Source organism: Cololabis saira, chromosome 1 (genome assembly GCF_033807715.1).
Source record: "Cololabis saira isolate AMF1-May2022 chromosome 1, fColSai1.1, whole genome shotgun sequence".
NCBI classification, from domain to species: Eukaryota; Metazoa; Chordata; class Actinopteri; order Beloniformes; family Belonidae; genus Cololabis; species Cololabis saira.
The window spans coordinates 24,292,121-24,320,016 of NC_084587.1; the positions used below are offsets into that span (position 1 = coordinate 24,292,121).

At 38.0% G+C, this 27,896-nt stretch overlaps 1 protein-coding gene across 1 annotated transcript; it reads left to right on the top strand.

The window, feature by feature from the left end:
* Positions 1-324: 324 nt before the first annotated feature.
* On the top strand, positions 325-19,155 carry cpe (carboxypeptidase E). Its single transcript, XM_061718759.1, has 9 exons — positions 325-677; positions 13,094-13,290; positions 13,442-13,609; positions 13,909-14,026; positions 14,334-14,516; positions 16,367-16,506; positions 17,198-17,297; positions 17,628-17,746; positions 17,955-19,155. Exons 1-9 carry the CDS (start codon positions 437-439, stop codon positions 18,051-18,053), a joined length of 1,365 nt encoding a protein of 454 aa, XP_061574743.1. The 5' UTR covers positions 325-436; the 3' UTR covers positions 18,054-19,155.
* Positions 19,156-27,896: the final 8,741 nt, after the last annotated feature.

Sequence of the window (27,896 nt, forward strand, 5' to 3'; positions counted from 1 at the left end):
TATATATATATATATTTTTTTTTTTTTTTTTTGGTTGGCTTAAAAAAAATCATTGAAAAAAATCATTGAAATAGGAAATGCTTTTATCTTGAAAGTGGTGCGCGGATGCGGCTTTACTTCACTCGACTCTGAAGGCTGATTTATGGTGCCGCGTTACACCAACGCAGAGCCTACGCCGTAGGGTACGCGGCGACGCGCACCGTTCGGCGCGCGTATCCGCGTACCCTACGGCGTAGGCTCTGCGTCGATTTAACGCGGAACCATAATTCAGGCTTGACGCTCAGGTACAGCAGCGCATCGCAGGAGTGAGGGAGGCAGAGGGAGGGATATTTATAGCCCAGAGCGAGGCTGCAGCAGACAGATAAGGCTTGGAAGCAAGCCGCAGGCAGACAGGACAAGGAAGACAAGGTTTTAGGGAAACCAGGACGTTGTTAAAATGAAGTCGTCCCTTTTGTCAGTGTTTTTCGGGGCCGCGCTGGTCTCCCTGAGCGGCGCAGCCGGCACCGACGGAGAGATCTCCTTCGAGTACCATCGCTACGAGGAGCTGCGGAAAGCGCTGGTGTCGGTGTGGCTGCAGTGTCCGACCATCATCCGCATCTACACCATCGGAGAAAGCTTTGAGGGCCGCGAGCTGCTGGTGCTGGAGATGTCCGACAACCCTGGGACGCACGAACCCGGTCAGTTTTACGCATACACCCTTGTCTGCTTCACAATGCGGCGCTGCGTCCCACTGCGCTCCACGCAGGAGCCCCGATGGCACAGACGCACCTTGCGCTTTTGCGCATAGGATCTGGCCGATGCGCATTTTTTGTTTGACCTGGTATAGAAATTGACCCTGCAGGTTGACGCGCCCGGAAAACAGCTGAGGAGGAGCACAGGTGGGTCGCACAGTTGCTGCATCACCTCACAGGAATCTAGATGATAGATTGTGGTATCAGCAGCACCAAGCCGCCATTTTGCTGGTTGATAAGGATCTCTTCATGCTTATCCTGAGTCGTGATTCTAAGAAAAAAGCCCAAAGGCAGTGGATCATGCCAACACCTGGAAAGCTGTGTTTAGAAAGAGCCCTTTCACCTAAAACGTAGGCCTATACATATTGAAGTATTCTTCTCTACCCCAAATTATGCATTGAAAAGAGGAAGCTTTGGGCTGAATATTAGATGGATCAAGGAGTCCCTGGTTGATTTATGCATAACGTGCATGACTCAATATTACCATCATCTCCATCACACACCAGAAAAAAGAGCTCAAGATGTAGGCTTTAGATTTTAAGTGCACACTCTTCTTTGACTTGCGGTCTATGAAGTGATTCTGAGAAGCAGAGCTGCATGTTCTTTGTCATGTAACAGCTGCTGCAGTAAAAATAAGCTGTAAATGAAAAGTGAATACACAATATTGAAAACGTTTTTCACATTCATCGAAGCACCCTGGATAACCACAAGCTGGAATGCTGCTTTATATGTTCCTTTTTGTGTTGAGCTCAGGCTTGAAGTTGTGATAGGAGAAAACTATAATTCAAATATTCAACTCATCTTAGCCTTAATTTGGTGTGGTAGCCTGTTAAAAAAAAACAACCAAAGAACAAAACAAAACCCTTTGGTCCCGGATTGAAGTTTGGTCTGTTGTGTTTTGACAGTTTCCATTAATACACCAAAATTACTCCTCTCCTAATCCAGGGCCCAGTTTTTGACAGTTTTAGCATGAAAACAGGGCGAGGAATACTTTTGGTACTAATTGAGCACTTTTGCAACTATGATGAATTACCCAGCAGTACTTTTGTCCTTTAATAACCTTTTGGGAGTGGTTCAGTAGCCTATTTCATTTCTAGGAACCTAAACCTTTGATAAACAGCAGGAAGCAATTAATTATTTCTCTGCAATCTTGAGATAGAGCCTGGAAAACAAAGAGTTATGCAATGACTGTATAATTCTTTGGTTTATGGTGTCCATTTTGCGGGATTTTAACTATATGTGTCATGCAGCTTGTTTGTGCAAAGGTGTATTTTCTTCACTGGGCGTGTTTGTGAGGTCTAGAGATGGTGCACCACAGGTCTGGTGTCCAGCTCAGCTCACACAGACTGATGGTCGTACGTACTAAATACGCCCGTAATAGTCTGGTGAGCGTGTGCAGGCATGAGTCACAGTAGCGATGTGGAGGCCTTATTACTACCAGATGAGTTTCCAAGCCGCTGTTTTGTCGCGCCTCCTCTGGTTCCCCTCCTCTCCCCTCCTCTCCCCCCCTCTCCCCCTCTCCGCTGAGCAAAACATCCCTGTGAAGGCAGAGAGGGATGAAAGAGGGATGTAAACAGAGAGGGACGTTTCAGAGACTGATGGGGTTTAGCGGGGAATGTAAAAAATGGATGTGTGTTATGTTAGAAAAATAAAATCTGTATCCTTCAATCTTCCTTCTTAGGTGCCTGGCAGTTAGGTGCCCCTCTGATATTTCCTCTGACTCTGTAATGTGTTCAGCTGAAGGTGGAGCTGAAATAGCGGTTGCCAGGGCAACAGATCGGCTTAGTGATCTGAGCTGACTGGTGGTTCGTGGTTGGCTGGCTCAGGAGGACGATGGTCCTGAGCTGATGCATTTGTCAGTAAGCAGCCATCTGTCATACACTGCACAACAGGAACCGCCTATAGCCAAGAGTGTCAGCACTGCTTATTTACTAATATCCAGTAACTGCATGCAGCGTGAAACATATGGGAAGCAAAGACAGCAGGTCTAGCTAGTTAGTCACAGCCTGTTGGTAAAGATCTTACCCACAACAGACTTGACAACTCCTAGTAAAAGTTGTCCAAAGAAGCTGAAAACCCCACAAAAACCCAGTTTAGTATTTAATTAGTGTGTTGCCCTTGTTATTTTGGTTTTTGTAGTGCGTGCGATTGGTTTTTCACTGTTGTTTCTGGCTGTAGTTCCATTTTCAGCAACAACAAAAAAAGAAACCTCAATAAGCAAACAGAAAATGTTAAGCCAGTAATAACACCTGGCCTAAGCAGGTCTACTCTATGTTTCTACTGATCCAAAGACTAATCCATGTCATAGTAAATAAATACAGAACAGGAGAACATGGTTTCCATGTTCTCATTACCTGCTATAAAGAGCAGAGCCAGGCTGCGCAGGAGTAACTCTGACCTACCAAACAAAGACTCAGCCAATGCTGGCGGTTTCCCTCAGGAGTTTGAAGAGTGAAAATGAGTGTGTTTACAGTTTGTTACACCAATTCTTTCATCTCCCTCTGCACCAGAATGTGAGCAAATTGCTGTTTGTTTTCCAAAAAAACCCCAAACTTAAGCTTTATACAATTTTAGACGTACATCTCATCTATACTTCTACCTTATACATTTCACAAGCATACTTACTCTCCAGGGGATCTGTCTTACTGTCTTTGTATAATTGTGGCAACAGTTATCGCTGTCGTTGTTTTTCATTGGTGTTTTTAATTGTTGTTTTTAATTGAGTCAGACTTTCAATTATTCTGTATTTAATCATGATTTAATTTCAAACAGCTTGAGTCAGAGCATGGTGACATTAAATTTGAGTACGTCGGTGTCTGAAGCTTTCACTTACATGTTTTCATGTTACAGCTCACTGTGGCTGCTCCATGACTTATTCCCTGCAGTGTCTGTCTGCAGTGTTTCTCTCTGTCCTGCATCTGTTGGAAATGTTCAGTTTGTATTATCACTATATTTTTAATAATGCTTTTTTATTTGTAAAGAAAAGATGTATAGATAGTGCCAACATTCAATTAGAGTGATGTGGTCATTATAGCTTTACCTCATTTTGTATAATAACTTTGTTTTTTTAATAAAAAACCTTCAATATTGCTGCGTTAAACTCCAAAAATGATGGCAACTCTTATAGGATCAGTTCCAAGGCCCAGTAAGATTTTCCCTCAGTGTCGTAGTATCTCAGTATCTCAGTGCTTGTATCACTCAACATGGATGCCATGTTTTAGTCATTAAGAAAAGGTGTTTACTTCTGAAAACTGGCTGGTATTTGAGCTTTTTTTTTTTTAAAAAAGAAAAGGACCCATCTATTTAAAGAGAAAGGGGCTAAACTCTTTTGACTCACGTCTGGAACCATTTACAAAATTTTCTAATATGAGCAGAAACCCTATCTCATAATAGGACTGGCATTATTGATTTTTTAAATTAAAATTAAAATTAAATTAATTAATTAAAAAAAAATTAATTAAAATTTAATTTAAATTAAACTTTTGATTGGTATTAAAAAGTCATGTCAATGTAAGGCAATATTCCGTTCAATATATTAAAGAGCATCTCATGCTATGGAGACTGTCAGAATACTCCTCGCTCACAGTTTTATCAGACAACAGAGGACATATAAAATCCCCTGTGACCGTGCACACTCAGCTACAGTGCAGAGTTGCCGGACACACTCCTGAAAATGTCATATCAGGTGACATATGGTACATTAAATATAAAGTGGCTTCTACATTGGGACAAGGTTCCTCTTAGAAGGCATTATAGTCGAGAAGTCTAAGGCCCCAAAACTGTATATCTTTGGACATTTTCCCTCTGAGGATTCAGAGCCTCTTCCTGTCGAGATGGAGGAGGAGTTGATGGAAAAATAAGATAAAAAAGAAAGGAATGATGATTGAGAAAACGGAAAATGTCACACAAGTGCAAGTGTGATGAGGGAGAAAAAGAGGGTTAAGGGCCAGGGAATAAACAAGAGCCAAGAATGGAAACAGGATGACAGTAAGGCCAAGGCATAGATTCCACATCATCTTTTATACATCAGACATCTACAGGCACACCCTTTTCACGTCCCTGTCTCCTGTCTTGACTTCTTCTCCATATCTTTCCTTTCTCTTTCTCATTTTTTTTAACATAATTTCGTAATGTCATATTTCTTTGTTTTGTAATTTTCTGTCTCAATGTAATATGTGAAATCACTGCCCATGCCCCATGACCCTAGTTTAGTTGTATAAGTCTCATCCATTTCTAAAAAAAAAAAGGGTAATTTAGGTCATTGTTTCTCACTGGATTAATTTTACTTTATAGGTTGTAAAAATATCTCTCTTTATGTATTCTATATTAGGAAAAAATCTACAATTGAAGGCAGACTTTAATTTATTGACCCCTCCCTCACCAAAAAAATATTTCAGTTTTATATAATGCATTTAAAAAACAACAGAAAACGGTATTTATACTGATATTGTTACTAGCCAGTTGTGATTCGGAAACCATTAACTAACTTTTCAACTCGGCAATGATAAACTAAAAGCAGAGCAGTCATTATGAAATGGATCATATACACCAAAAAAAGTGATCTTTTCATAAACCAAGCAAGTTATATTGTTTTAAAAGTCACATTTTGTAGGATATTAGTGACATCTAGTGGCAAGTTTTTATACTGCAACCAAAAGACTCCTCAGCCTCCCGTCCAGGTTTACTTTTGGAACAGGAGTTTCTCTCCAGAGTCTATTGTAGTAACATAATAGGTCTAGACAGGACTGGCTTGTACCAATGAAATACAATTTAGATAATCCTTTCAGATTATCGAAGTACTTTCTGTTAAAAAAGTATTTTAGATAATCTGACAGGAAAACTGAAACTGAAAGATGAAATCAAAGGTAAGTGTAAAAATATAATGCTTGAACATCTTTCTCCTGGGTAAAAGCCGTGGGAATTAGCTATCAACATCTATCCAAGATCCTAATTATTTTAATTTTCGGGAAGACAAAGTGTGAGATACATGAGAGATAAACAAAACACTTTTCACATTTTACAATGTAATCACTTTCTGGGTTTTACCAATACCAATATATATCATATTTGAGAATTAATTTCACAACAGAGCCACGATCCAAAAGACCAACACTTTGGTGCTCGTTCTTCTGTGAACATATACGTCTGTAGATGTGATGTTAGAACTGGCAGTAATTGAGAGCAAACAAACTCCACGTATACGACAGCTGATGGCGTGTTTACTAAAATGAGATGGGCAGATAGATCCAGAGATGAGTGTGTTTACTCAGCCTCCCAGTTGATTTGTCTCCCTAAGCACCTGTTTCTGTCAGGGTTGCCACGACAACTGAGAGTGCCGCTTCACAAATGACGCTGTTGCCACAGTTGTTACTGCATGGTCACCTAGGAGACCGTATTGATCATCTGTCAGGCAACCTGAGAATCTCTAGCAAATGTGGGGCCGTGGGTTTTGGCAGTGGCAGATGTGTTATATCCATCTTTGGTCAGCACACATCAAATGAGGTTAAGTGGAAAACCTGTTCCCTATTTGGATACCTCTCAAGAGATTTAAAATGTGTGTTTTTACCAAATATTGGAAAAACAAGAAAAAGGGCAAGGTTTACCACTCAAAGTATTTCAGTTCTCAGTTTAAGTTCTTTTAGTTCATGTTTTGCTTTCTTTATATAATTATCAGTTTCATATGTTTTAGAAAGTGAAGATGAGACTGAAAGAGTTATTCATCTAAATAAAAATGAAAAAAAGTAGATAATTTTTTAATGCAGATGGTTTAAGCCCTTATCTTTATGCACTTTTATGTACCTTTTTCTTAAAGTGTTCGAACACAACCACCTTGCTTGTGAATTTATGACACATGAACAGTTTTTGCTGGGTTTTTGTACCTGTACATGACTTGAAAAATGATTTGTATAAAAAAAAAAGCACATTTTATAAGTGAAAAAATTTCACATTGCAACCTTTTCTTTTTTAACTCCTCAGTTCTCCACTTTTGCATAGAATAAAAACTTACTATGGTACTGAAAGAAATAACAAAGAAAGAAAAAGAAAAATAAGAGGAAGAAGTATTTGTGCATGTACATATCTCTCATGTGCAATGGTCCCCTCCCTCCCACCTGTCCCTCCCACAGCTGTCTCCACCGGTACACAAGATACCAAACTTATCGCAACGGGTGGGGGAGGGACTTATGTGATGGGTCATACTGGAATGTCCAAATTCCCACTATTCAAAACAACAAATATGACACCAAAATTCTGAATAACTACAAAAGCGACAACAATAAGCCCTGGTGTTAACATGTCGATTGTTGATAGTGGTTTAGTTTTCACTCTTCCTATGTCACATCTTTCATCTCTCTAACAGGTTGTAAGCTTATTTTAGGCATTAAGAGGCAGTTTATTCCGCAAATGTTAGTTCTCATCCCTGCAAATCAACATTGAACCTAGAGGAAGGACAGATTCTTTGCACCAAAGAAAGAAAGAATTAAGATGGCTGGCCAGGCTAACTATGAAAGAATCGGTTTGCAAAAAATGAGAATTAATCATATGAAAATAGTATGATCTATTATTGTTTATTCACAATTTTAATGAATAATTATTACTACATTTCCTCTCACTAGTCTTGTATGCACACACTATCAAAATATTTCCAGCACAAGTTGGCCCCTCATGATGTCTGTGTTATGCATGTAAAAAAAAAAAAAAATCCAACTCTGTAATCTGTCACGCACTAACACAATTATCAACAGTATTAAAACATGTTTCTTCAGGCAGAAAGAAATGTCTTCCAGGTACTGACCAACTGTGTAGTATTATAATAACTCGTTCTGGCAGAATCCTACTTCAAAGTATGTGTGTATGTGTGAGTGAGAGCGAGTTTGGCAGGCTTGTTCAGCGCACGAAGCCTGTTAAATCCATCCACCTTCAGTATCTCTGGAGGGAAAGAGTTAATTGCAGTCTTGAAATCATTAGTAGCAACTCAAAGAGAGAGCAACCAGATTTGGGTGTTTAAAAATAACCTGACTACCAGATGTTTGCTGGGCGTGTGTGTGTGTGTGTGTGCGGTGGGGGGGTTCTCATATTTCTATCCCAATGAGGTCCTCCATCTGATTTTTACACTCAGCCCGTTGGGACCAAAACTTCTGATATGCCCGGTGTGTTTTTCTTATTAAAGACATAAAAAAATAAATAAAGGTCCCCATGAGGATGATTTTTCATGACAAAGTGTGTGTGTGTTTGTGTGTGTTCAATCATGCAGCCACTTGCGTTACTTTGCAAGTACATCAAACACTCCTAGAAATGATCTGAAGTGAATTAAGATTAAAAATGAAAAAATCATGACATCCATTGTACATTTAAATATTGGAAAACTTTATTTTTACATTGTGTATTAGTAATCAGATTAATATCAATCAACTGTAAAATAAAGCTTAGAAATATCTACGTCTGAGGTTAAATAAATATGATAAAAAAGACACATATAGGCTTTATACAATAGAAGGATCCCTGCAGTTTCAAGTGCACACACACACGTGCACACACACGCCTCACCATCTGCCATGTTGAGCTGTGTTTCATAACTCATAACTGACCTGAACAGAAGGGAGCTTTTGTCATCAACACTAAAAGAAGTTTCTTTGTTCGTGCACAGCAGCAGAGAGCTATTAATCTTCGGTTTGTAGTTAATCAAAAGAGTCTGCACAGCGCACCATAACTCCTACTTGTCATCCTCTGGCATTTTGTTGAAGGATTTTATACAGCTCCAAAGAAGAACTTGTCTCTGTCTCAGGTGTTTGTGATTTGTCTGTAACAAAATAGATCAGAGACTTAGCGAGAAGAGCTTTACGCGGAACATGAGAAACCTGGACACTGTTTGCTCTGCACATGATACTAGATATATCTCACTCTAGACCTGATGTCAGTGCCCAAGTGTGTGTAATTTTAATATTTTTTTCCTCTAAGGTTTGAAACTGATCAAAAGTTTGGAAAATGTGTTTTTTGTGCAACACCAAGTTTCTGTCGGTAGTTAGCTGCAGCCTGATTTTGGAACTTATAGTTTAGATCATTTTTCACATACAACCATTTGCATGGATTTTAAGAAATCAAATCATCCAAATCCATACACACGTGACCCAGGTATACAGATTTCAATCGAACTGAAGTCTTAATCCCTGTGATCTTTTAATGACGTGAATTGTGTTACTGAATAATTTTGTATGGATCATGACCGAATAATGTTATATGTTTCTATTTCTCTATTTCTATTCTATTTCTATTAACCCATGCCACCACCTCAACTGTATAACATGCAGTTAAAATAAGCTAAAAAGTAATCAGGTCGTAGCCCACAGGCTAATTCAGCTATATTTCTTGCGTTTCATTTGTCATTATATCTGTCTCTGTTGAATTTTTTGATTCTGCTCATAAACTCTTCTACATATTAAACCACTTTCTAATGTTTTTATGTAAAACACTTTTATATTGAAACTTTTAAAAACTGTATGGAAGAAATATATACCAAAACACACCTGAAGACTATGTTCATCTGTGGAGATTTTAATATAGATTTACTTAATCCTAACAAACATAAAATGACAGAAGAATTCACCAATGCAATGTATAGTATGAGTTTATATCCACTGATCACCAGACCAAGCAGAATAACGACGCACTGCGCCACCCTAATTGATAATATATTTACAAATCATATGGAAAGCAGCTTAGTGAGTGGGCTGCTAATAAATGACATCAGTGATCATCTTCCTGTTTTTGTGGTCCATGACAGTGACTGTGGAAGTGATAAGGAGGACTGCAAATCCAAATATAGAAGACTAAAATCAGATGAATCATTGAACGCATTCAGAACTGAATTATTATCACAAAACTGGAATACTGTTTATGGAAAAGAAACTGTTGACACAGCCTATGAAACATTTCTAGAAATATTTAAGTCACTATATGATAAAAATTGTCCAATTATACAGTGCAACAGCAGAAAAAAACACACAGACAAGCCATGGATCACAAAAGGACTGCATAATGCCTGTAAAAAAAAGAATTTTCTATATAGACAATTTATAAAATATAGGACTATCGAAGCAGAAAACAAATATAAGAGATACAAAAACAAACTAACTAATATTATGAGGATATGCAAGAAGGAATATTATACCAAATTATTAGAGACCAATAGGAATAATATTAAAAGTATTTGGAATATATTAAATAGTGTTATTAGAAATAGCTCCACCAATACTAATTATCCTGATTATTTTACAGACAATGACAGAATAGTGAATGATAAGAATGAAGTAGTTGATGGGTTCAATGACTTTTTTGTAAACGTGGGACCACAGCTGGCCGGAAAAATAAATGTCACACATGCAAGGAAGGGGGAGGTAGTTGATAGTCATGTTGTAAGGAATCAAAGCTCAATCTATCTGAAACCAGTAGGAACAACTGAAATCATAAATATAGCTAATAACTGCAAAAATAAATCATCCACTGATTTGAATGGAATTGATATGACAGTAGTTAAGAAAGTCATTGATGGTATTGCAAACCCTCTAACTTACATTTGTAATTTATCATTCTCAACTGGTATATTTCCAAGTAAAATGAAAACTGCAAAAGTCATTCCATTATACAAAGCTGGGGACAAACATCAGTTCACAAATTATAGGCCTGTATCTCTACTCTGCCAGTTCTCTAAAATACTGGAAAAGCTGTTTATCCAAAGGTTAGATGATTTCATTGAAAAGCATAATTTATTAACGGACAGTCAGTACGGATTTAGAGGAAACAGATCAACTTCAATGGCAATAATGGAATTGACTGAAGAAATTATCAATAGTTTAGATAACAGGAAGTATGCAGTAGGAATATTCTTAGACTTAAAGAAGGCATTGGATACCATCAACCATGATATATTAATTAATAAATTAGAAAAGCTTGGTATAAGAGGGGTGGTGCTGAGGTGGGTGAAAAGTTACATTGAGAACCGACAGCAGTTTGTGCAGATGGGCGATCATAAGTCAACTCTTTTGGACATTACCTGTGGGGTCCCACAGGGGTCAGTGTTAGGACCCAAACTTTTTATTTTATACATTAATGACATATGTAAAGCATCAGCAATATTTAAGTTTGTTTTATTCGCAGATGATACAAATATCTTTTGTTCTGGGGAAGATCTACAGCAACTTTTGGAGTTGGTCACAGCAGAAATGAAAAAATTAAAACACTGGTTTGATGTTAATGCAAATTATCTTTAAATCTTAAGAAAACTAAATTTATGTTGTTTGGAAATCGCACAATCCCAATTGATACTGTGCAAATAACGATCAATAATGTACCTATTGAAAGGGTGTATGAAAATAAATTTCTGGGAGTGATACTGGATCACAAAATCTGCTGGAAACCCCATATAAATCATATAAGAACAAAACTGGCAAAGAGTGTAGCAATATTGGGGAGAACAAGATACATGCTGGATTATAAAACTAGTATTACCATATCTGGATTATTGTGTGGAAGTTTGGGGCAACACATATATAAGCAATTTACAACCGCTATTCAGAATGCAAAAAAAAGCAATCAGGATACTTCACAATGTGGGTTATAAGGATCACACAAACACACTGTTTTTAAAGTCGCATGTGTTGAAATTCTGGGACATTGTCAAACTAAAAACTCTTCAAATCATATTCAAAGCGAGAACTGATTCACTTCCAGGGAATTTACAGAAAATGTTTTGTGACAGGGAGGGGGGTTATAATTTAAGAGGAAAATTTAATTTCAAAAAACAATGTTTTCATTCTAAAAGGAAAAGCATGTGTATCTCAGTTGTTGGAGTGGATTTATGGAATGGGTTGGGTGATGGGTTGAAGCAATGTACAAATATAAATCAATTTAAAAAACGGTACAAAAAGGAAGTTCTGGGAAGTTATTTGGTTGAGGAGGATTTATGTTAAGGCAAGATGGTGTTTGTTAGCTGGTTAGGTGCAAAGGCACAACTAATGGGAAAATTGGTAGCCTATTAGGTAATTGCAGCTATTTATTAACATTTATGTTTAATTTATGATAGAGGTAACAAAGGGGCAGGGTTAAATAAGTTTTACTTCAACCTGCTCCTTTTCGGACACTGTTTTTTTTTCCCCTGTTTTTATTACGTTTTTGTTGTTGTTGCTTTTTTTTCTGTATGTTTTGAATTTGTTTTAAAATCTTATATTTTTTTATGTGTTCGAAATAAACAAATCAATCAATCAATCAATCAATCAATCACTTTGAATTGTCTTTTACAAGAAACATGGTAAACCAATAAGCTTGCCTTGCCTTTGACCATAGCAACTTCAAACTATTCACACAAGTGTGAAAACTGTAAATTTATTTATTTATGTTGATGGAAAAAAAATTGGATCGATATCGAGTATAAACTCATACTGGCTGTATGAAATATTTTTATTGTGATGACATGCTACATCAACTTGTGCTTATGAAAGCGGATATTATTTTAAACTATTAACAAATTTAGTTTTCACAAATCAAAAAACCAACAGCTTTAAAATAATTTACTCTGACCTGCCTTGTGTATGAAATAGCATTTATACAGGCATTTGTCCATCCATCTATTCATTCATCATCAATACCTTCTGTTCAGGGATCTGCTGGCGCCTTTCTCTACCGTCTTTGGGAAAAGTACCAGCATTTTTGTCTTGCAAAATTTTAAATCAATAATATTCTAAAGGCTAAATGCTATTTAACAGATGAAATATTACGTTTCTCATGTGATAACATGACATTTTTGCAGAGAATGGCTTGTTTTAACCATTGTGCTGTGAAGTTAGACCCCGTGTTAATCTGATTGTAGACCTACCATTAAGCTGATCGACACCAACAGTCAGTGACAATGTCTGTCCTTAATCTGATGTCTCGAACTAATCACTGTCCAAGTGGAGCATCAAGCTGCAACACTGATTTCTGTTTAACCTTTCAGCTGAGGAGTCAGTGTGTTTGTCACTGTTGTGTTGTGTGTAATCTGTGCTAGTTGTTCTAAGGATGCGTTAATTTAACCCTCATAACAAACGGTAATGCTTACTCATTGACGTTTTTCAGATACAGATACAGGAAAATATACAGGACTTTTTCCACTACCACATGGGTTTCCTCTTTTATTAAAAAGATGTGGAGATGACGTATGATCTATTTTGCAGCTTTGTGATTGCTTCAAGATGGTAAAAAGGAAATTGACTGACTTCAAATTCAGTTTTGCCCCAAAGATAAGATGATATTGCTCTTAATAGGCTTGAACATGTTACATGTAATGGTAGCTCTTCCTGTATAATCATAGGTTGCTATTGGTTTGTCTGCAGGTGAGCCTGAGTTTAAATACATTGGAAACATGCACGGTAATGAGGCAGTGGGCAGAGAGCTGGTCATCTACTTGGCTCAGTACCTTTGCAACCAGTACCAGCAAGGCAACGAGACCATCATCGACCTCATCCACAATACCCGCATCCATCTCATGCCTTCCATGAATCCAGATGGTTTTGAGAAGGCCGCCTCGCAGGTGATGACACACAGCAATGCTATCACAAGCTTCCAAGACTATAAATACTGAAGTAGTGACACTTATTACTTTGAATTCCACATGCAGTAGAGCAATATTTATCTGAGTCCCTGTATATCTTTCTAACCATCTATTCTCATCACCTGTGCAGCCTGGAGAGATGAAGGACTGGTTCGTGGGCCGCAGTAACGCACAGGGGATAGATCTGAATCGTAACTTTCCAGACCTGGACCGCATCATTTACATCAACGAACAGGAGGGTGGCGCCAACAACCACCTGCTACAGAACATGAAGAAGGCCGTGGATGAAAACGCCAAAGTATGGAAACAGATAAAAGAATACAGTTAAAGTTATAATGTTCGAAAACCTCAGGAAAAGTCCAAATTCATGTCATTAATACATGATGCATCTCTGTTGTATCATAAATAAAAATAGTCTTCTAAATACTTTGCTTAAATATATGCCTGCTCTATCTTAGCTGCACAGTAGTAAGTAATGTATTAGCTATTAATTGCAAGTGAGTTTTAGTTACAGAGATGCCTCTTCAGCTTCGCTGCTGGTTCAGTATGTATTGGTTGTATTAGAAATTGGAATTTAATAGCTATTTTTCCTCACAGCTGGCTCCAGAGACCAAGGCTGTGATCCACTGGATCATGGATATCCCCTTCGTTCTCTCAGCTAATCTGCATGGAGGAGACGTTGTGGCCAACTATCCATACGATGAGACCCGCAGTGGTACATACACACGCACACATGGATCTATTTAAATTGTTAATGTGGACATGGATGTTTTGTTGGATTTAATCAAGCAAATATTTCAACTGTAAGTGAAACAACAGTGATTTATTTCACAAAGTAATAAAGCTGATTGAATTTGAGCCAGATGAAAAATGTTTCCTTTCAACAACAAGCTAAATGAATTGACCAGGCACATGTATTAATGTGCAGCAGATGCCGGTCTCCTACTAACACTTTATTACAGCCGCTGCGTAAACATTTAGCGTTTGTTTGTTCTGTTTCTGATTACCCCTTCTTGTTTAAGGATCCACCCATGAGTACAGCGCCAGTCCAGATGATGTGACGTTCAAGTCTCTGGCAAGAGCTTATTCCATATACAACCCTGTTATGTCCGACCCTCACCGAGCACCGTGTCGCAAGAACGATGACGACTCCAGCTTCAAGGAGGGCATCACTAATGGGGGAGCCTGGTACAGTGTGCCTGGAGGTAAAAGTCTAATATTACTTCATATCTAGCAGCCATGGATGGATGGATGGAATTAATTTCTATGTTGAGGGGACTTTCCCCTGCTGACCCGATTAAGAAACATCTTGTTCAGCATCTTACTTTTTTGTGTAAACATAAGTTCAAGTAATGTTGCAAAAAAAAAAATGCTAAAGAAAAAGATCTCCCACCCTACCTTTAATACTTTATAAGTATGCCATTGAAACTAAATGGACGTTTTACTTAAACTGAAAATTGATAAAATACTTATTTTACTTCTTTCTGCACAACTAAAATTCACACATAACATTATTTATGCTGGCAGGATAAAAAAAACAACAAAAGAGTCCTGTTTCATAAAACAAACAAAAATAAAACAAGCTAAAATTATTCAAAACATTATGAATCCAACCTGAAGCTTACTTTACATTTTCACATAGAATTAGCTATGAATCTAAAAATTATGCCACAGAAATATTTTTGTCTAAAAAAAGGGATATTTCTGGTATGAAAAGTTTAAATAAAGTTTAAATAAAGACCAAATGCTGTAAAAATCAGAAAAAAAGAAAATCTTTATTGTCTTGCATACATGTCATGTCTCTATAGATACACATCCTGACAAGGTCTGATAAACCTTCTGTCTTGACACATACGATTAAACAGATTTAAAATCTAGAGAAAAGAGCAGATGTTTTACTTCAAGACAAATGTTTGAGCTGGCTTTTAGAAAGCAGCTCCGTCCAGTCTGAAGACTGGGTTCACTGCTGAGTGGACCTCTGTACCAGGAGCTGCTGTATGTGTTTGGTATGTGTGTGTGGAGGAGCGGTCACAACCATGTCTAATTACAGAGGAAAAGTAATGTGGAGTTCCCACACCTTTCCATTCCCGCCTCATGGAACAAGCTGGTTCCCAGCCAGGTCGTCCATGTGGGCCCCATCTGTGTTAAGAGCAGGCTACCTGGGTACCGAGTGGGCTTGGGTTTGAAATGGGCAAATGACATGCGTCCCATTGGTTTCAGTATTATGGGCCCCAAATTGTAATAGCCTATGTGGGCCAAAATATATGGGGCTCATAAGGAACACGGGTGAGTTAAATGTGCATGAACTAAGAAAAGGGCTGGGTGCCATATAGGAACTCTGGGCTATATATAAAAGTTGCTTTATTTAAAGTTAAAACCAGGTACATCCCACTCAAAGAAGAACCACCATGGAACGTGTGGACAAACCCACTTGAAACACACACTTGCAACCCACTTTTAATCCACATGGGACCCACATATGGCTGGCTGGGATGCGGTTGGCAGTGGAAATTCAAACAAGCAAATAACTTACAAACATTACTTAAACTTCAATGGGACACTGTTACAACAGTTTGGGATGTGTAGTGTGTAAGGTAATTTACTGCTGAAAAATAAAACAACTGAGTGCTCGCTGTTACATCTGTTTTGTAGTAAGGGGGTCTATGATTATTATTTTTTTATTATTGTATAAATTTTTTCTTTTTGGTCAGGGGCAATATGTACTTTTTATGAGGAAAAGTACCGTAGACAATATTTGTCCAGCAGATTTTTTGGGGGGGGCTCTAGTGGCCCTTTATTCAAGTTGCAGACAGGAAAGGGGTAGAGAGAGAGAATGGGGATGCCATGTAGCAAAGGTGCGCATGGCCGGGATTCGAACCTGCAGATTTAAGGGCAGCAGACATGTATAACCAGTATGTTTAAATAAACTATCACTTTTTGGTGAAATGTTGCCCATTTAAAATCTTGAGTCCGGTAGACTCTATCTGTTGAACTGCCATAGCCATTTTGCACCTCTAACATCGGTACTGCTCTATTATGGCCTGACCTTTTACAGGTATGCAGGACTTCAACTACCTCAGCAGCAACTGTTTTGAGATCACTCTCGAGCTCAGCTGTGACAAGTTTCCCAGTGAGGATACGCTCAAGACCTACTGGGACCAGAACCGCAACTCCCTCGTCAGCTACATAGAGCAGGTCCGTTTGGCTTTATACAGCACAGTAGGTATAACGATGGCATCTGTTGTCGTCAGTGTATTTGATGCAGCTGTTCCAGAAACAAAACCTGGGTAGATAAATAGTTACCCTAAGTGAAAAAATTAAAATAGAACTTGCATAACAAGCTTCAATGTTTCATAAACAAAATAGGTTGTTTGTAAGTGCAAGACTGGGTTTTATAAGTGTTTCCATAACTTAGGAAGCATTCACTAATATCATGATTCCTGACTTAGAGTAATTAGTATTACTTGAATAGGAGACAAAGAAGGAACATTTTCATTGTAAACAAAACCAAACTACCATTGTGCATTGTGAGGTTATAGGGGACAAAATTTGCAATTTCATGGTGTGAAAAGTCACCACCATCTGCACTGACAAAAGACATGTTGTCTCAACTCAACGCTACTTCCCCAATGGCTGCTCAGCATAACTCACAAGAGACTGCTTGTTCTTAAAACATAATAGCTGCCTCAAGTGTCTGAACTGTCAGTATTCTGGTGATGAAAGTCTTTGCTGATCACAAAAATCTAAAATAAGATTTTCCTTGATGAAGCTGTAACTTTTTGCATACTATCTTGGGCTCCTTTGAATAGTACCTTGCTACCCATCCACTTGAACAGCGATTGTGCCCAAAGCCTGTCAATAAAACTGCTTCTTTGTGCGTGTGCAGGTTCATCGTGGTGTCAAGGGATTCGTCCGTGACTTGCAGGGCAGCCCAATTTCCAACGCCACCATCTCTGTGGAGGGTATTAATCATGACATTACTACAGGTATTAGAAATTATTCACAAGTTCACAGAATCTGCAACAAATCAACACATACTCCTCTCTACATGGAAGTGAACTTTCATGTAAAAATATAAAGATAAGCATAGTATAAAGATAAAACTAGCGCTGTAATACCTCCCTCTTGTGGACATAGTGAGTACTACACCATTTTGGAGACGCGTGCACGCACCTGCTTTTCCCTCACAGGGATATGTCTCAGCAGATAAAAACAGTCATTACTTTGTATGTCACTATTTCCGTAACTGAGCATCAACTGGATACCTTTATTAATGCTTGTGTGCATAAATGAAAGGCAAAATCTGTATTTTGCAGCCAAAGATGGAGACTATTGGCGCCTACTTGCTCCAGGAAACTACAAAGTGGCAGCCTCTGCCCCAGGATACCTGACTGTCATCAAGAAGGTGGCTGTTCCCTACAGTCCTGCAACCAGGGTGAGAACCACAAGCATTTACAAGCAAATTACAGTGTCTGTCACACATTGCCTACACGCTGAAACTAAGGATAAATTAGTTCATTTGCTTGAATGAGACAAAAATATGTATGTTGCGAAAGCTGTGAAATAGGGAAGGGTTTGGTTGCTATATTGCTCTTTTCTTACCTCACCCATGTCTATGTTGTCCTCTCCCATGTTTATTTCAGGTGGACTTTGAGCTGGAGTCTTTGATTGAGAGGAAGGAAGAGGAGCGGGAGGAGCTGATGGACTGGTGGAAGATGATGTCAGAGACTCTTAACTTCTAAAAGTGTTTGTCTCATTGATGATTGGCTCGTCCACACATCGATGTAGTATACTCATTCTTTGTGCCCATCCACTCTAAAGAGAATATACGGTCTCTTTTTGATTATTTTTCCATTAATCTTTTAATTGATTATGTTGTTTGCCTCATAACTCCTGTAGAGTATTTGAAGATCCTGCACACAGTGAGAGACTAATGGGAAATTTGCAGGTGGTTTGGTGGCAGAGACCGGTGTTGACGTATGTGGTATTGTGTTCTTTATCGTACATGTGATTGGTGATTGGTAGCCATGGCACCCATCTATATAACCAATGAATGACTGATCAATTGTTCATGTAGAAGAGCAGTTTACATCATCATCCCATGGCTCTGTCTTTAAGAAGTCATCTTTTCTTCCTGTTTTAAATGTCTCTGTTTCTCCAGGCTTTAGTACATATACACAAACACATGACACCAGCGTAGACAAAAAACCCCAACACACCTTTTGAATTCCCAGAGACTGTAAACACACGTTCCGGGAAGAGCTCATTCTGTTTCTGTCCTGTAATATATAAAATAACACAACACTATGGTTCTGAGATAATCAGGGACATTAAAAACACTGTAAAATCACTGTAAACATTTTATTGTAAACAAACTATACAGGCAAGCTCATATCCCTGTATGTTAGTGATGTTGAGATTTTCTTTTTTTAAAACTGCAGCACAGCTTTGATTTTAGCACAAAATGAATGGCTATAATATATATACTGTATTTATGAAATAGGTATAGCAAGACATGTGTGTGTGTGTGTTTTCTTTCTTTACTAAAAAAATACATAAATAAAAAATAAACACTTATAAATCTTGAAATGTCAGTCTACTCAAAGCCAATCCTTTGTATGTACACTACACAGGAATAACTGTATTACATTAAGAGCGATGGAAGAAGTTTTAAATAAATAACACTAATCTTTTGAGTGGGCATGAAAGTTATCTGACTGTATGGATGTAGTTAACCCAAATTAAGACCACAGAAAGAATTTACTGAATGTACAGCTGTAGAAACGTGAGGAATATTAAAACAAATGACTTGATCAATAAATCTCCCTTCTTTATGTTGTCAAATTGCAAGTCTCAATTACTTTTTTTTTTTGTGAAAATTTACTATTCTTCCTATTGCAATCTTTAACTCTATTATTAGATAAGGGATGGGAACTTTGGTTAAGGACCAAAATGGCAAGAATTGAAGCAGTATTGAGTGAGAAAGAAAGCAGTAAAATGGCAATTAGGGGGCTGGGGCTATGTTCAAATAAATAGCTAATTTTAGCTTCTGACAAAACTCTCCTACTTAATCTATCAACCGTATTTTAAGCAAACATTGATAGTCAACTTATGCTGACGTATGACTAGCTGTTTGCAGATGAACATTCATGCACAAACAGTCATTTTTCCTCCATTATGGCTCAAAACTAAAAAAAAAAAATAAAAATAAAAAGTGTAACTCCAGGATGTGTGTTTTTCAAGTTTTTCCCAGCAGTGTCTCCTTCTCACAGACCTATAGGATCGTTTTAACTCCAGGATGTTCCTTTAATGAGGCTTTATAGGCTACATTATTAAGCTCATTGAACTTAAGTTAAAGCCTGGAAATCACCTGATTCTTGAAAAGCTCCCATTTGTCCCTTTCAAAACTATTTATTATTTGCAAGAAAGTAACCGAAGTGGTTCGAATTGGCTTGACTTTTACTTTTATTTTTTCAATTGTTATAAATTGCTGCATTTATTAAGTTTGCAACTACCTACAGTTGCTGTGGTTACTTTATGTTAGGTTACTGTTAGCATTCAGCTTTGCATAGAGGTTATTTTTATTAATAAATCAAGATCAAGATAATCAACGAAAATTCAAAATCATTTTATATTTTGATCCTTCAAATTCCTCAAAAATCTGCATGCAACAATCAATTAATTAACCAGGTTTTACCAGTCCAAATGGTTATCACAGAAAACTCCCCTTTGGTGGGAATGTCTCGCACTGAACACCTTTTACTGAAAACTTCTGACCGCTAGGTGGCAGAAAAGCCTTTAAGCCAACAAATTGACCATAGTTATCAATCACAGTTTAATCAAATCAAAACTTACTTTCTTGCAAGGAAATGCCTATTTATACATCAGAAAGGATGTGAGTACATCATTACACCTTATTATATCAATGCTTTGGTTATTGTTTCAGAATTAAAACCAAAAAAACAGCAACAAAAAAACCTCCCTCAGCTATCACAGACGTTGTCCTAAAATCCCACATTGGGAAAAGCCCTGGAGAAACTTGTATCATAGTTTTCTCATTATCATGTGGGTGGAGCTGAAAATGCCATCTGATCAAGAAGAACTGATGTGCTGGGAACTGCCCTTTAGCCTCTTGAGCTGACTGGGAAAGGAAGAATGATGCAGAAGTTGCAATACATAATCGACCAAACATCACTATCATACTGATGATTACAAGGATATAGATGCCACTGACACCTATAACCTTCAATAATTCATCTTTATAGTGAATTTAGGATAATGACACTGCACGCACACAAAATGTGTACCATTATTAGTCATCACTGTTGATAGGGATTAGTGTGGGAGATAATGTTTTCAAGTCATGACAGTAAAACAATAATGATGTGTTTTGGAAATCAAATTAGAAAAATGTTGTCTTCCAGCATTCTACATGACAGGAGCCGAGAAAGACTCCTGCCTACACCACGTGAAGGTGTGTGCTCTTCACGTCCCAGCTGTGCCTCCTTCTCACAGATATGACAGCCATGTCAATGAAAAAAAATTAAAGTCTAAAGGCTGAATAATGGTGCAATCAGCAATATACAATAGCTAACCCAAACATAACCAAAACCCAATTTGTGAATCTTTCCAGGTAAAGTCAAAATAGTTTGGCCTTTTGAAGATTGTTTCCGTCTTTATTTAGTTTTTCAGTTTGTTTGATTATTTTCATTGATTTTTAGTTAGTTTCAAGCACATGAGTAGTTTTACGGTAGTTTAATTTTAGATTTTGTTTTAGTTTTCGAGGTAATGACTTACAAATATTGACAAAAAATGTAGGATGAAAGAATTTAATCAACAAAGACATACAGTACAATAATCCTTTATTCTTTATTTTGAGTAATTAGAATTAAATTAAGAAATGAATCAGAAAAATAAAGCTCCATACACAAAAAAGACACAAAATGAAAAAGAAGGTTAATTTCACCTCCAATTCTATTTTGTTTCAGTGAGTTCTGCATTGTTGATTTTGGTTTTTATTTAGTTTTAGTTTAATAAAAATCTTTAGTTTTTATTTTCATTTTAGTAAAGGGGATTATTTTTTACCGTCAGTTTCAGTTTTACTCTTAGTTTTCATTAACTATAACTATACTATCCTCTCCATCTCCTCTCCTTCATGCTGTGCTGCTGTGAAAGGGAAACCTCCAAATACAAATGCACACGTAGGAAATACTGACAAACAGATTTAAGACTGTCCTGTCCTATCCTGGGGCCTGTACTACGAAGCGGGATTTGGGGTTAGCGAGGTAACTTCAGGTTTAACCCTGGGTTTTCAGGACTACGACGGTGGTTCACTTCTTACCGGGACACATCGCCATGGTAACTTATGCTGAACCGCTAACCTGCTCCGGAGCAGGTTATGTTCGAGATACAGATCGCCGGGTGTAAAAGCACCGCCCACTGACCAATCAGCTCTCTTGGAAAATGACATGCCCTTTCGAAGAGAATCCAGTGGAGCTCTGTGCGCGGATCGTGAGAGGATCCCTCCGAAGAGAACGCGTATTCTGGGACCACCAAAACCCCTTTGCTTTCCCTGTATGAACGATCCAAAAAAAAAAAAAAAAAAAAAAGGAAAAAAGAAAAAAAAGAAAAAAGAGGTGGAGGAGAAAATAAAAAATAAATCAATCAACCCTAACCTAATTAACCCTAACCCTAATAAAACAAATCATCACCCAAAATCCGATGTACAGTCAATCCAAAACTAATACCAATTAAATAAAGAAATCAAGAAGAAATCAAAAAGAAGATGCATTTGTAAGGGGATAGCAAAAAAGGGATTTTCAATTTCGTCCCTCGAACATTCTGAGAAGTCACTTTAAAATACTAAATACCCCCCTCCTGAAAAAATAAAAAATTAAATAAAATAAATAAATAAACCCAATTCTTTGGTACAGCATCAGCACAAGTTATCGGTCAACAACAATAGTTATAGAACCAATATATACAGGACTGTCTCTTAGAATATTGTGATTTTCTGTAATGCAAACACAAAAACAAAAAAATGTCATACATTCTGGATTCATTACAAATCAACTGAAATATTGCAAGCCTTTTATTATTTTAATATTGCTGATCATGGTTTACAGTTAAAGATTAAGATTCCCAGAATATTCAAATATATGTTTATATCCCTATGAATTTACGCATTTATACAGTCAGCGATCTTTTGCCAGCTGTCTTTCCTGCATTTTGCAGCTGCAACTGTGTTGCTTTTTGCCTGTATTATATGCCTATACTCATCATATTTCCGTAAAATTATTGTTTGCTCTTCGCTACTGAAATAAGCGGCTCTGACAGCGGACTTCTCCATGCTTGCGATTGGTCATGCGCTGAAAACACCGCCCCTTTTATGTGCACGCGCTCATATCCAGATTGGAGAAACCTGGGTTGATATACCGAGTTGATAACCGCCGTCGTGTGACCGCTTAGCGTGATTGCAATTGTCCCGCTTAGTGAATCTGGATAAGGAAAAGATATCCTGGATATGTTGAACTTGCTTCGTAGTACAGGCCCCTGGGGGGGGGGGGGGGGGGGTTACCACCTGTTTGTTTAGCGCTACAGAAACCTGAGATAAACACCGGCTCTGTGGGCCACAAGGCTTGAAAAGCACATACTATCATAATGACACCAATGTAGCAATTTCAAGGCTGAATTTTAATTTTAACACTGAGCCATCAATTTGACTCTTCTTTTTGCAGAATAAAACACATTTATCACACTCATCAACACATAGTCGAGTAACTTTATGTAGTTCCTCTCATAGCTCCAGGCAGAGTAAAGGCTTAACAAGACAGCTTAAACAAAAACACCTGTTAGACGTTGCATAACCTTTAAACAGGCTTGAACACAAACAGCTGTGAGAAATCAGTAATGAAAGGGAAGAGGTGCTTTTATAAAGTTATCAGCTGCAGATGGGTGAGTAACATCTTAAGAAAGAAAAGGGTAGAAAAATGAATTTAGAAGCTTGTTGGAAGATTTTCTGTAAATGCCCTCTTATATTACCTACGCATGATCCTACCGTGCATAAAAATAAATGCCTGGTGGGTGTGGGACAGGGTTTTATTAAAACACAGATCAAGGGAAATGAAAAAAAATAAATAAATAAAAAAATGTAAATCATGCATATTGTAGGAAAAAGCTTAGTTGCCTCCATCAAATAGAAAAAAATAACCTCCAAGTGACTTTCTAGATTTAAATACTGATTCAAATTCTGGGGACAAATAGCCAGCAGAGACGTAACAGGCCACTGGATATTTTAAAGGTTCCTATAGTTGCCCTACAAGGTTCTATAAGGAAGACCATAGGGTTCTATAGGTAAAACACTGCCAGTCAGGCCTATATGGTATAGTGGTAATTTCTCTCCTGCTGTACTTTTTTGTTTGCTATTTAGCCAGAACTCCCAAAAGTGTCCTCCTGATGGGTTTTCCTGGTGTTAGGTTGGAGATAGCAGCATGGTCCCTTGTCAGTGTGTTTCTATGTCGTGGCTGTGAGACTAGAAAGACAGATGAAGAAAAAGATAGAAAAACATAATCAACAAAAACGTATATGAACAAAAAATAGTGGGGTGGAGGTTTTGATTACAACAACAATCAGAAGCACACTTCCAAAATCACAGTACCATACATGAGAAAAGGGGGGGAGGGGGTTGCTTTGTTGCTCTGGAGAGATGTTTGCTGATGAGTTTGGAACGTAAGGAAATGTTAAAAATTTTACGGGTCATTAGTTACATATGCATTGAACAAAGTGCAAAGTAAGTTTAAGAACACACATTTAATCAGACTATTTAAAGGTCTCAATCAGAGAATAATGACATAGGGCCTAATTTGGGGTTTATCATCCATCTGTTATCTGTACCTGATTGTCCTATTCAGAGTCATGAGGGTCTGCTGTGATCTAGTTGTCCCTGGGAAAAAAACCCAGAGGACACTCTCGACAGGTCAAATGTCCAACGAAGGATGACATGTATCAAATTTCTTATATTTCAAATTACTGTAGTGTGCATGTGAATGTGGTCACATTTTGAAGGGACTTTAGAAAAGAATGGTGCTGTGCTTTTACTAATGCAACCATCTGCTGAGCAGACTTGAACTCTTAACAGGCAAAAACAAATACACTTTTTTCGCTTTATCTTATTAGTTTACATTACAAGTCTAGCTGTATACTAGTATTGTAAACAATGTGTGTATTTTTTGTCCTTTGGCCCTCAGCAGAAAGGTGCTGTTACTTAACTCCCTTCCCAGCACACACACACTCACACACTGAGCAAGGGTGGCACTTTTTGACCAACTATGCAGTTGAATCAGCTGTTTTAGTTTTAGATGCTAAGTCTGCAGATCAATGGAAACCTCGGTCTATTATTCATACTGGCCCTATTAGCATCTGCTATTTGCATCTTCTCATCAATACCATTGATCAAACTGCTCTCAGGGTGCAGTGGAACACAGAGGAGACCCGCTAAGAGAAAGAAGAGGACATTAATCTGATCAGACAGTCAACATTAGCCAAATTTTGTATTAAACAACAACAGGTGAAAGTTTCTCAGATCAACGAATTACAAGTCTGCAGCAGTCTCGGAAGACAAATGAGGGACTTGTGGCAATTAAGAGCCAATGAAACTAGGACTGCCTCTGCAAACAGTCCCCACCCGTGCAGAATCTTTTTAACTATAGATAGACTCTGCAAAGTACTTTAAAACATGTTTATCATTTACACTTTCACATATATTTTCATGAAGTGGTTGTTCATCTTGCACTCATACTTACACACTGATGTGTCAATCACCTGAGCAACATTCATTGTAGTCTGTTTATATTTCTGAAGATAATTTTTCAAATAACTGGGTGTTTGCACAGGCGAAACCTCTACGTAACTTTCTGTTCCAAGAGCTAGTGATAGGTATTGACACATTTTTTACACTGTTTTTCAAATTAATTAAAAAATAAAAAGGACTCTTTGAGTAAATTGAAACATCTATAGATGAAATGACCTTTGAGAAAATTGCAACCTCATAAAACTAAACACATTAGCACATTTTTCAAATATAAAACTTCTGTGCGAGGCAAATTGGGTGGCAGCCATGCTTCAGCTTTTGTAAAGTTGTCAGTTGGCGTTATACTGTATCCTACATTGACCCCTCAATTTGCTTATTATGGTATATACTGTTCCTATAGGCCATAATATTATTAGGCCATATAAATTTGGGATAAAAAAGAAACACATATTAAATGCCTTTGTGGAATCTTTAATATTCCACGGTGACACATGCTTCTAATGTCCTGGGAGGTTCCTGACGCATATACTGTATCCCACTTCATCTCTTTGATGACCCCATATGTTTTCCTCAAGTAGAATTGTCTCTGGGTTCTTATGGGTTCAGAAATGAATCCACACAATAAAACTAAGTGATATTGTTTATAATAGCGACGTGATAAAGATAATAATTTCTTAAGGTTTTTGAGGCTATTAAGTCAGGGGGCGCACATACTGTACAACATAAAAGTCCTGTTTTCAACCCTGAATTCACTCTTCTCTTCATAGAGGGTAGTAATTATCTGACACATGGTTCATATCTGACTTCACATAACATTTTCTTTTTTATTTAGCAAAATATTCTTTTCAAGTTAACATCTCTGATGTTTGAGATGAAGTCGTCCTCCTTTCCTTGGCCTGAGTCTTTTATTGTTCAGGTATCCGTGGCCCCAAACGACACCGAACGTTGCTTTGGGACCGTGGAGTGGGATTCTCTGCTCCAGAAGTGAGTTGGTAGGAGGTTTTACGTGGCGGTCTGTGCTGACCAGCACCTCCATAGTCCCATCTGATGGATGGTTGATGGATTCAGAGATTCCTCTGTACTGAGCAAGCAGCTTGTACCTGTGGTTTTTACAAAGGGCGCATAGTCCAGAGGAATCCTTGCTGGAGATAGAGCGTGTCTTTCTTTGTTGTAAAACATTAAAGACCATCTTACTGAACATATTCACCAGTGAATCCTCTGCGGCATCAAACTGACAAGACCTGGTGTCACCTTTAGTCTTGGAGCCATCGTCCTTCTGGTTTATTAACTCAGAGATCCCTCTGTAGCGGGCAAGCAGCTCATACTTGTGACGTTTCCACAGTGCCCACAGACCGGAGGCATCACCGTAACAACGTGAATATGGGAGTCCACAACAGTCTGCAGTAATGAAACACTTGTCACTTCCTTTTGTTTCCAGTGCTTGAGTCATAGCGCTGTCTGTGTGAACTTTCTGAAATGTTTCAGTGTCCACTGGTTTCAACAAGGATAATTCCTCATCAAACTCATCATCCAATGAATTTGAGAGTCCACGCTTGTGGGCAAGCAGCTGGTATTGGTGATGTTTTTGTACCTCCTGCATGTCGGTGGACTTTCTCTCGCCTCGAGTGGAAAATGTTGCAGTGTCCGTCTGTAACCCGGACAGATTATTTCTATCCGGCGTTACGTTGGAATTCCTGCAGTTTCTTCTTATCATGGAAGTTTGTTGCTTTTTCATTCTTCCAACTTTTCAATGATCCTCTCTCAAATGTTCAGCACAAGTGTCCAGGTTGTCTGTTCACATATGTGATGCTGAGCTCTCTGGAGTGGAATACTGGGTGACTTTCGGTGCGTCCGAAATGCCATACTAAACAGTATATACTAAAAAGTATACTTAAGTTCGACACACTTTTGAGTAAATATCAGTAGTATGCATTAATTCGGACTTACTATTAAGAGCGCACACGTCACTTCCTGCCGTTGGGAGGAAGTGACGTGTCACAGCAATAAGTGCATGATTAAAAAGAAGATGAAGGAAATCATAAAATTTAGCATGTTATCATCTGAAGCATATTATATTTGTGTGTTATTGTGAATTAGATTAATATCAGATCACATTTTATGGCACATTAATGGGGAAAACTGTTAATACCAAGAGGTTTGCATTGTTTCCCTGCCACTGTAATGATGTATGGGTCCTTATGGGTTAAAGACCCACACTCAAGTGAAATGGACTGAATAGAAGTGATTTGTACTAGGTCCCCTATGTCCAAATGGCATAGGAAGGAATAAGTAAAGATGATGTCACCTGTGCGTGAGCAGTCATGTAATAAAAGACTGATGATGCTGATTAAGGTGTTGTCTGTTGTCCATAAAAAACAGAAACATTGTAGTTGTTCACTTTGGTTTAGTCAGACAATTGTCCAGTATGACAGACAGCAGACCATATTTGTCATTACTTCTTACAGCCTGCAGATGACAGTAGTGTGCTGATGACCATACAGGGCATTTTAGTGCAATGTACTGAGGTGTCAGCAGACCTTTGTAAAGGCCAGCTACTGTATGTGTATGCAGCAGGAAGTGGTTCCTGTCAACTGTGGAATAAGGGACTTGGTGTCCCTTATTAATAGGTTTAATTGTCAGAGACTACTGACTCCCAGAAGTACAAAGTGGTTGAAACAGAAAAGTGTACAGTATCCTTTCACCTCATTTATGAAGAAGGAATCGATGCGTCACTGACCCTCAAAATATTGAAAACCTTTTAAAATGATATGTATCT